This window comes from Monodon monoceros, unplaced genomic scaffold (assembly GCF_005190385.1).
Source record: "Monodon monoceros isolate NGI ecotype Baffin Bay Population unplaced genomic scaffold, NGI_Narwhal_1 Super_Scaffold_18, whole genome shotgun sequence".
Lineage (NCBI taxonomy): Eukaryota > Metazoa > Chordata > Mammalia > Artiodactyla > Monodontidae > Monodon > Monodon monoceros.
Window position 1 is genome coordinate 165255886 of NW_021703774.1, and position 10099 is coordinate 165265984.

The 10099-nt window shown below is 54.3% G+C and overlaps 1 protein-coding gene across 1 annotated transcript; it reads left to right on the top strand.

Annotated features, from left to right (window-relative positions):
• Positions 1-833: 833 nt before the first annotated feature.
• DDOST (dolichyl-diphosphooligosaccharide--protein glycosyltransferase non-catalytic subunit) lies at positions 834-9970 on the top strand. The gene is made up of 11 exons (XM_029227262.1): positions 834-1156; positions 1387-1497; positions 5836-5922; positions 6786-6889; positions 7024-7118; positions 7417-7510; positions 7774-7922; positions 8331-8478; positions 9107-9227; positions 9350-9456; positions 9547-9970. Exons 1-11 carry the CDS (start codon positions 1003-1005, stop codon positions 9694-9696), a joined length of 1320 nt encoding a protein of 439 aa, XP_029083095.1. The 5' UTR covers positions 834-1002; the 3' UTR covers positions 9697-9970.
• The last annotated feature ends 129 nt before the right edge of the window (positions 9971-10099 follow it).

A 10099-nucleotide genomic window follows, 5' to 3' on the forward strand; every position in this document is an offset into this window, starting at 1 on the left:
CTTTTACTTAGAGCCGTGGTGGGACTGAGGCAGGTCTGAGGTGAGCAGGTTGCCCCTGTGTCAGTTTAGAAGGGGCGGGAGCCAGCAGTACTGAGTGGAGGCTCAGCCTGGCTCTGCACGAAGTGCTTCAAAACCCGCCCTAGTCCTCCCACGAGCCAAGGCTGTTCCAAAGGCACACCGATAAGTAGGAGAGCTGGGCCTCGCCAGTGTCTATTGCCAGCCTAGGACAGTGGCCAGGAGACCAGGGAAATGCCCAGGTAACAGGGCTAGTGAGAGACGGGGCTTCGAAATGAACTCAGCTAGAGATTTTGAATGGTAGGCCAGTCCGTCGCCCAACCACACTGCCTCCAGTGTGGTCCAACAGGCGGGGGAGGACAGGCCCGCGCCAAGGCCCTGGGCCCCTGAGCAGCAGGACAAATTCCCCACCCCCTCCGCGGTCCCTGATCTTTTTCCAACCACTTTCTCCCTGGAAACAGTGGGGGTGGGGCCTTGTTCCTAGTCGAATCTGTCCTGGGCCAGTGAAGACCGAGGAGGTGGCCCGAGTTGACGCCGCCACTGCCCCAGACCCTGTCCTGAACGCGACGGCCCAGACCAGGACGAATAGGTTGAAGAGGCGGGACGCACCCATCAGTCCCAAGGTCCGGCGGGAAGCGGGTTCTGGGCGCTAGGCGGAAGCCCGGGATGGGCGGAACCAAGGGGCTAGTAACCCTGTTGATTGGTCGCGGCAGCAGAGCTGTCTCTCTAGGATTGAGCCTTTTCCTTTCGAGAGGCGGAGCCGCGTGCCCCTTCCACCAATAGGATTCAGAGTATCCGCCTCCTACCGGTGCACTTCCGGCCGCGCTCCCCGCCCCTCACCATCCGAGCAGCGGCTCCGAACGCCCAGCCCCGACGTACTCGGATCACTTCCGGGTTGTACTCCACGACCACGGGCCGCGATTGGGCGACTGTGGAAGGAGCACTTCCGGTGTCCAGGTGCTTGGGTTCTTTGGCAGGAGCGGGAAGATGGGGCTCGGCGCCGCGGTCCGTGCTTGGTCCATCTTGTGGCTGCTGCTGCCCTTGCTTGGCCTGGTCGGCGCCAGCGGTCCCCGCACCTTGGTGCTGCTGGACAACCTCAACCTGCGGGAGACGCATTCGCTTTTCTTCCGGAGCCTGAAGGGTGAGACTGGGGTCCGAGGGGGCGGCAGGTGAAAGTCTGGGGTTGGAAAGGTCCCCAAGCCCGAGGACATTGGCTGCCCTCCCTCCCACTCGTTTTCCATGAGCTGGCTGTCCAGGTCTGACCTGCCTCTAGTGGGGCGGGAGGGTGGGGGCGGAGAACGGTCATGATCTCTGCAGCGGTGGTTTCCCTTTGCGTCCCCGTCTGCCTCATCTCGCTGTTTTCTTCTCCAGATCGGGGCTTTGTACTCACATTCAAGACCGCAGATGACCCCAGCCTGTCCCTCATTAAGTACGGGGAGTTCCTCTATGACAATCTCATCATCTTCTCCCCTTCGGTAGAAGGTAAGGGCTGCCGGTCGCTCCCAGAACTGGGATTCGAGGCCCAGGACTGATTTATCCCTTTCTTCAGGATCTTGGGCATGTTCTGGGATGGGGTGAGTCGCCAGCCCTGAGCGCTGCTGCCAACAGAGAAGAGGAAAATGTTTACTTCTAATCTGGGCTTAGGAGAGGACATCTTCTTTCCAAAAGACACAGCTGAGGATTGTGGGATCAAGTGTTGTTGCAGACCATAGAACTCCGGGCTCGGGATTCCCTGGCGGTCTGGTGGTGAGGACTCTGTGCACTTTCACGGCCGAGGGTGCGGGTTCAATCCCTGGTCGGGGAACTAAGAGCCCACAAGACGCCTGGTGAGGCCAAAAAAAAAAAAAACCCAAAAACCCCTCCTGGCTCTGCTACTTAGGGAAGGGAGTTTTCTCTGTTAAAGGGCCTGATAAGAAAGATGCACACTCCCCCCCCACCCCCGCCATTGGGTTTGCCTGTGTGGAAAGAGGAAATGACGTGCTATAAATATGGTTTGCTGTTAAGGGGCACTGATGGTAGTTGATCCTAAGAATTCAGATGGAGTCATAGTTAGGCTGAAAAGAACCTTTAGTGATTACCTAGTCTTACCCCCTGTTTGAGGCTGGGTGGATATGTCCAGGGCTTAGCAGAAGGCTGGTTGTTGATCAGAATGAACATCTTCACTAGATTTTCCAGTTGACATTCCTGTGATAGAGAGCTTACTATCTTACGAGGCAACGCACTCCGCCACTGGACAACTCCGTTAAGGAGTTCTTATGTTAAACTGGAATTTGTCTCCCACTTCCTGCTTTGTTTATTTGGGGGCAGGGAGGGAAAGGGTTTCTGATACTCCCCAGGGCCTTAGAGAATAGGTCTAATGCTTATTTTGCTTACAGACACAGCCTTCGCATAATCAGGGCCCATTCAGTTGTTTCTTCTCCAGACTAAATATCCCCAGTTCCTTTGGCTGTTTCCCTTTTGTCGTGCTTTTGTGAGCATCCCAGTCGTTCTCTTCTTTAGTGGCTTCAGTTTATCTTTTTCTCAGAGGACACAAGTTGTCCCTGTCCAGGGTAAGACGGTACTGCCATCTCTTCCTTCAGCTGATGAAGCTTAGGAAGGCTTTCACTTCACTGGCATCGACTTTATTCTCTGTGGTTTGTGTGAGACGGGGTTCTGCCAAATCCCTGACGTATTTTCCCCAAGTTCCCTTTACTTATCGAGCTGCCCCCACCTCCCCTGCAGCATGTGCCTTTGGAATTGGCTTTTTGGAGGCAAGTGTAGTTGAACCAGTTAAAATCTTCAAGTCACTAGGCAGGCGAATGGAGCCTTTAGCAGATAATTGGCATTTGCCAGGTTGCTGCGGTGGTGGAACTCTGAGATTGGAGCCTGCCCTTGAGGAGTTTTTCAGTCTGTCTGTGAGGAAGTAAAAATAAATAAAAATAAGGACTTGAAAGGAGTTACCAAACCACGTGTCGGGATGTCCAAGATGGAGTGGAGGGGCCGCCCAGGTTGTGCTCGGGAGTGTCTCTGAGAGGCAGGGAAGCAGTGGCAGGTAGATTGGGAGGAGGCTGAGGTAGGCTGCTGTTGGTGGGAGAAACGGCAGAGCCTAAAAAACTGCTTCACAGATCGCAGTCAATTCCATTCTCCCTTCATGATTTTTACCATTTTCCATATCGTTTGTGCTAATAAAGTTTTTCTTCAAATTGACCTGCTTTAAAAAACTAAAATACCAGTTTAAAAGGAAACTAGTAATGAACCCATTATCACCACTGCAAATGGAAAGCCAGTGCCATCATTTGCAGTCAGTAGCGGGCACCTGTAAATAGAATGAATGCAGTGCTGTCAAGTTCTAGCTGATTCTCAGTCTGCTGAAGGCTTTGGGCCCGAGGCGTCCTCTTAAAAGAGGAGATGAGCTAGTTTAGAGAAGCGTTAAGACCAGTATTGGACTGTGATCATTCTCTTTGATCGAGAAGGCTGGAAAAATAATTGGAAGGGGAACAATGTCTCTGAGACGCAGTGCTATTTGAAGCCCTGCCCCACATCTGTTGTCACCCTGTCTGCCCTGCAGGGTGGGGAACGTTGTCGTAGGAAACCCTCCTGGGCGCCCGGGGAGGAGGCTACCGTGCTGGGGGCTGGGTTCAGGGTAAGAGTTTGGCCCCCACTCTGAGGGCCCTCCTGTGCTACCACCGTGGTCCCCTTAGGTGTGAGGACGCCGGCCTGGTTTCTGTCTCCATGTGGAGATCGGTGGGTTCCTTGCCCTCTCTGGGATCCGGAAGCTCCCAAGGCACATGCAGTAACGGCTACAGGAGAAGGATCCTTCGCACATCCTCTGCACCCAGGAAACACTGGGTTGTTTTACACATGGGGAAACGGGCTCAGAAAGGTGAAGGGATTGCCTGGATCGAAGCCCGGGTATCTCAATTTCATAGCCTGTGTTACTATGCTAGAGTTTCAACGGCAACACTCTTGACGTTTTGGGCTGGACAATTCTGTGTTGTGGGCGCTGTCCCGGCCCCTACGCATCAGACGGCAGTAGCCTCCTTCCCCCTCGTGACGAGAAACATCTCCGGGCGTTGCTCTGAGCAACACAGTCGCCTTGCTTGGGAACCACTGTGCTGCACCACAAAGCTGTCTTTGTGCTGTCTGAGGATCTGCCTGGCCTCTCTGGAGGAGGGTGGACGGGGCTTAGCATGCTGTGAGGGGTTGAGCCTGCACACACAAGATGTTCCGTCTATCTGACGGAAAGGCACGACGCTTTTATTTTTTTCTCCTGAAAATTACCCCTCAGAAAAGAGGGCCGTTCTCCTATTCAGATCTTCACAAAGTTATGTTGTGGACTCATTTCTAACTGCCCGGTGGATGTAATGGACAGACTTCTGTGTCCAGTCCCAGTAAATGGTACCTGCAACCTTCCAGTTGCTCAGGCCAGAAATCTTGGGGGGTTGTCCTTAGTGCCTCTCTCCCTCTCACACCTCACATCAGGCTTGGCCTTCAGAATGCAGGTGTAGGCCCATCACTCCTCCCCATTTCCCCTCCCCACCTCCCCCTCCACCCCTGTGGTCCAGTCACCACCCTTCACCGCCTGGGTGATCGCAGTGGCCTCCAAACCCATGACTCTGCTTCCACCCTCACCCCCTGTACCCGATTCCCCACCTAGCTGCCAGAACCATCCTTTAAAGATACAAACAGATTACGTTGGTCTCCTGCTCAAAGCCCTCCAGTGGCTCCTCCACGTGGCCATTGTCGTCACGGGGCCTACAGAGCCTGCAGGAACCGGCCTGCTCTGCTGCTTCTCGCCGCTTTGCTCTCTCCAGTGGAGACCTGCTCCCCGCCTCGGGGACCTCGCCCCTGTCCTTCTCGATGCCTGGGATGCTTGCGCCCGCATCTGCCCAGCTTGCTCTCGCACCTGCTCAAAGGCACTGTGCTTTCCCAAGGGCTTCCCTGATCAGCGTGCACGTATTACAGCCCCTCTCCCCCCTTTATTTTTCTTCTCAGCACACAGGAAATAATTTTCATGTAATGGATAAGTGAATTACTAAGCACTGCCGCCATTACTTTATGTTGAATGTCAGGGCGCACTTCGGGGAAGACTCAGGAGCCTGCAGTAGCCCCACTCAGTGCTAGTTCTGGATGCTTGCGGCTGTCCCAGCTGATTGACCAAAAAGGGTTATGCTCTCACAATTACAGGTGCTGGAAATTAGTGCACCTTTTTGGTGACCACTTTAAAACAGTATGTGAAGTGGTCCTGTTATCGCCGTCCTGGATCTAAATCTGTAGGATTAATAGGGAAAAACGTCTCATGTCAGGCAAAGGAGTCCTAGTGTCAAGTGACAGCATCCTCCTCAAATTCAAAAGGGCTGTTTCTCAGATGGCTTAGACGGAAGTGAAGTTGATGGGCCCTGGAGAACTGTTAGGTGACCCCAGAAGTGGCTCAGGTGAAGACAAAGATACTGATGTGAAAGGTGCAGGTGATAAGTTTGAATGAAATTGTTTCATGAGATGTGAGTGGGAAAATGCGACATTTCTAGATGAATAGTTTATGTGTGACTTGAAATATGTATGACTAACTTGACAGCTATAATTGGTAGGTGTTTGATTATTTCCTTCATACTTCTAAAGGTTTATGAATTTGAGTCATTATTTTTGGCTCTTCACACTGGGGAAGCTGGGAGAATTGCCCTGTGTCGGGGTGTGCATGGTAGAGGTCCCTCTCGTTTTGGGCCTCCAGAGGGTGCTATCCTGTGATTGACTGCGGCTGGTCTGCGGGCCACCTTCCCCGCCCAAATGTCAGAGGAGCAGTTAGAGGAACCTTCTGGGTCACGACTCTGGTGATTCTTTCAGATTTCGGGGGAAATATCAACGTGGAGACCATCAGTACCTTTATCGACGGTGGAGGCCGTGTCCTGGTAGCTGCCAGCTCAGACATTGGTAAGTCTGACCTGGGAAGTTCTGGTGTTTTCCACCATTTCTCCAGGGAGCTTAGAAAGCTTTACAAATGGAAGCTGCCAAACTGGCACTCACGGAGGGGGGCCTCAGCCAGGGAGGGAGTGAGGGAACGCCAGTGCCATTTGGTCCCTCCTGTGCTTTCCTGTGACCAGAGCCCATGAGATGAGAAATGGATCCTTTGAAGGACTGGGGTCCCTGTTTGTTTGTTTTTCCCTTCTTCTGTTTTTGTCTTTTTCCTTTGTTTCTTTCGTGTTGTTTTGGTGGCTCTTCTCTTACGAAAAGAAGGCAAGAGGGGAGGTTTGACAGATTATTTTTGTGTTTCTTACATCGGACATTTTCAAAGATACGTAGAAGCAGGGAGAGGAGAGTTCCAGTGTTCCAAATCCCATGTACTTACCACCCAGCTGCACCAGTGAACACCACTGACTAGTCTTGTTTCATTGCTTCCAGTGTCGATACGTTTTTAAAACCATATTGGGTGGGGTTCTTGGTGGGGCGATGATGAGGAAGAGAGAAACCTCGTAAGCCCAGGCTCATCCAGATCAAGTTCGCCCGCGCCAGTTACTTTGCTTCCAAGGAGGTTTTTGCGCACAACCAAGGTCACTGTGCTTGCGGAGGGAGAGGGCCAGGTGGTGGCCCTTGTCAGTTCAGGCTCCGACTCGCGCAGGCAGAACACCGTGCTGTTGCCCAGGGGTCCAGTGGGCGCTGCGCCTGGCCTGCTGAAGCTGCAGGGCCCCGGGGCTGACTGGTAGAGAGCGGCTCGTGAGGACGCTAGGACGAGGGGCACTGCTTAGCCCAGGGCCCGCCTTAGGGTCAGCCAGGCATCTCTTGGGTCTGTACTGCAGGTGACCCTCTTCGAGAGCTGGGCAGTGAGTGTGGGATCGAATTTGACGAGGAGAAAACAGCTGTCATCGACCATCACAACTATGACATCTCAGACCTTGGCCAGGTAATCAGGCCTGTCACCTTCCAGGTTTCAGGCCCTAATAGCAAAGTTCAGCCTAGAAACCGGGAGGGCGTCCGGAGAGGCTCCGTGGCTTGGGGCGCCTTTTCCTGACCCCCATCTTCCCTCTGCCCCTGCAGCATACGCTCGTCGTGGCCGACACGGAGAACCTGCTCAAGGCCCCGACCATCGTGGGGAAGTCGTCTCTGAATCCTGTCCTCTTTCGAGGTGTCGGGTGAGTGAGCAACGAGAGGCCCGCAGAAACCCCGGGGGAAGAAGGGATCGCTTTCTTTAGTCAGGAAACCAGCCCAAACTTGTGACTGTTGGGGGCCTTTCCTTCTCCCAGAGGATGTGGATGAGATGAATGTGTGACATTAAGAGTTAGGCTCCGTTGTGACAGCAAGAGGAGTGCTAGGTGATTGGCTGTTAGAAAGTAGGATTAATTCTTATGAAGAAATGGCTCCTGGAGGGCCCCAGGTCCTTTGGGCTGAGCCCTTGGGGTCCGGGCTGGCCCTTTTCTTGTCCTTCTCCAGGATGGTGGCCGACCCCGACAATCCTCTGGTGTTGGACATCCTGACAGGCGCTTCCACCTCCTACTCCTTCTTCCCCGATAAACCCATCACCCAGGTGAGGGGCCTTCGCCACCGTGAGGCCTCCCAGCCCTGGGCCTGGTAGCAGAGCACTTTTTGTTTGAAAACGAGAAGCAAGGAGATCACCCTTCTCTGAGGCAATGAAATGAGAAGTTGCTGGGAGGGGGACGAGGGCAGCCACAGTGGGGTAGCGGGGTGGGTCTCAACTTCTGCCCTCAGCTGGGGCCCAGGCTGGCCCGAGGCCCCGCTGCTGGTCCCTCGCCCTGGCTCTCCTGGCTAACGGCCTCGTGTCGTTCCCAGTACCCCCACGCCGTGGGGAAGAACACCCTCCTCATCGCGGGGCTGCAGGCCAGGAACAACGCCCGGGTCATCTTCAGCGGCTCCCTCGACTTCTTCAGCGACGCCTTCTTCAACTCGGCGGTGCAGAAGGCCGCGCCCGGCTCCCAGAGGTAGACGCAGGGGGTGCTTAGGGGTGTGGCCTGGGTGGTAGGTCTGCGTGGATGGGGAAGAAGGAGGCTTTTAGCTAGAAGTGTCAGAGGCTACGTTATCTTCAGGTGCTTTTAAATTATTTGAAGACTTTATATTGTTGATGTTGGCAGTCCAGACTTTTCAGGATAGTGACAGCTTATCTGGAGATGTTTCGGTAATTGTATATTTATTGTGCAGGTGACACCCAAAGCAACACCTCACACCTATCCTTCTGTGTTCCTGTTCACCAGCATCCCTAAATGTGTATGGCCTCTAGGCAGAAATTGGCTGTGTGTGGTTTACCTTGGTGGACAGTGATTGGTTTACCAGGCACCCCTGGAAGGAAGCTGGTTCCAGCGCTCCAGCCTCTCCTGTTTCCCCTTCTGCAGGTATTCCCAGACAGGCAACTATGAGCTAGCTGTGGCCCTTTCCCGCTGGGTGTTCAAGGAGGAGGGTGTCCTACGTGTGGGGCCTGTGTCCCATCATCGGGTGGGCGAGACAGCCCCACCCAACGCCTACACTGTCACTGACCTAGTGGTAAGAGCTCCTTGGAGCGGGAGGGCCCCTGGGTTTTGGCCAAGTTGATTCCGCTCAAAAGCACTTACTGAACATTTCTGTGTTGGGCCTGAGGGGCCTAAACAAGGCTGAATAAGTTCATCTTCACTGTAAGAAAGTCAGTAGAGGTGCGGAGAGCCTGCCTAGTAAACCCATACCCTAACAGGCGGCCTTTGGAGGATGTGTGCTTTTGCTGTGCGAATGCAGAGGTGGGAGGGGCTTTGCTGATTCACTCTGCTAGGAGCGGAATTCACATGAGAAACCACATTTGAGTTGGGTCTTGAGGATGAATCTGTCAGGAAGAGAAGTAGGGAAAGGCGAGAGCAGTGAATATGGAAGCAGGGATGCCCAGGAGTGCCCGGTGCTTTCGGGAAGGGCGGTGTTTGGGTGCAGGCCTCCATGGGCTTGTAAAGGGGTGCAGGTACGAGTCAGGGGGGTGAGCCGGCTGGGTGGCGTCCTCCATCACTGTCCAGGGGCGGTGGGTGGGGCTTGCCCGGGTTTTCAGAACCCCTGGTGGTTCCTGCCAGACTCACTGGGGATCCAGTGCAGCTGAGGGCTGGGGGCGTCCCGCCAGTCCCCGGCCACCCGGCTAACCGGCCTCTCACCTCAGGAGTACAGCATCGTGATTGAGCAGCTCTCAGACGGCAGATGGGTCCCCTTTGATGGTGACGACATCCAGCTGGAGTTTGTCCGCATTGATCCTTTTGTGAGGACCTTCTTGAAGAGGAAAGGTGAGTGCAATTCTTGCAAGAGAAAACTCTGGGAAGCCTGTCCCTGCCTCGGGCCGGCTCTCGTGCGGCCGACAGACACCGTGGGAAGCCCCTCCTGGTTACGTGTCTCGGCTCTTCCCCAGCTGGCAAGTACAGCGTCCAGTTCAAGTTGCCTGACGTGTACGGCGTGTTCCAGTTCAAAGTGGATTACAACCGGCTAGGCTACACGCACTTGTACTCCTCCACTCAGGTAAGCCGGCTTGCAGCCCCGTCCCCAGCCAGCGCCGGCCCCACCTGGGCCTCCGCGTGGCCAGGGCCTGCCACCTCTGTCGTGTCGCAGGTGTCGGTGCGGCCCCTGCAGCACACGCAGTACGAGCGCTTCATCCCCTCGGCCTATCCCTACTACGCCAGCGCCTTCTCCATGATGGTGGGGCTCTTCTTCTTCAGCGTCGTCTTCTTACACATGAAGGAGAAGGAGAAGTCTGACTGAGGGGCCGGCGCCCCAGACTCCTTTCAACAGACATGGAGAGTTTTTATAGGATTGCTTTTTCTCCCCTTTATGGTGGGTCTTTTGGGGGGTTTTGTTTTTTTTTAAAGCCACGGACAGTGGCACAGCTTACCTCAGCGGGAGATGGAACATTGAGTACCAAGGGGTGGGGGGGTTAGGGAATAATTTCTAAGTTTTTCCACCTTGAATGCTAAGTGTGTTTTCACATGTGAAGTCAACTCTCATTTCTAAAATAAAGAGAAACATCGCCCTCAAACTTCATCTGGCCCCCGTTGTGCTTTGCTGATGGTGTGGGTGCTGCTGAGAATGACTGGATACATAACAGTAAGTAAGCGGCCTTTTTTAGTTTTGCTGAAGACTGGAAATGACAGAGCTTCTAAAGGTC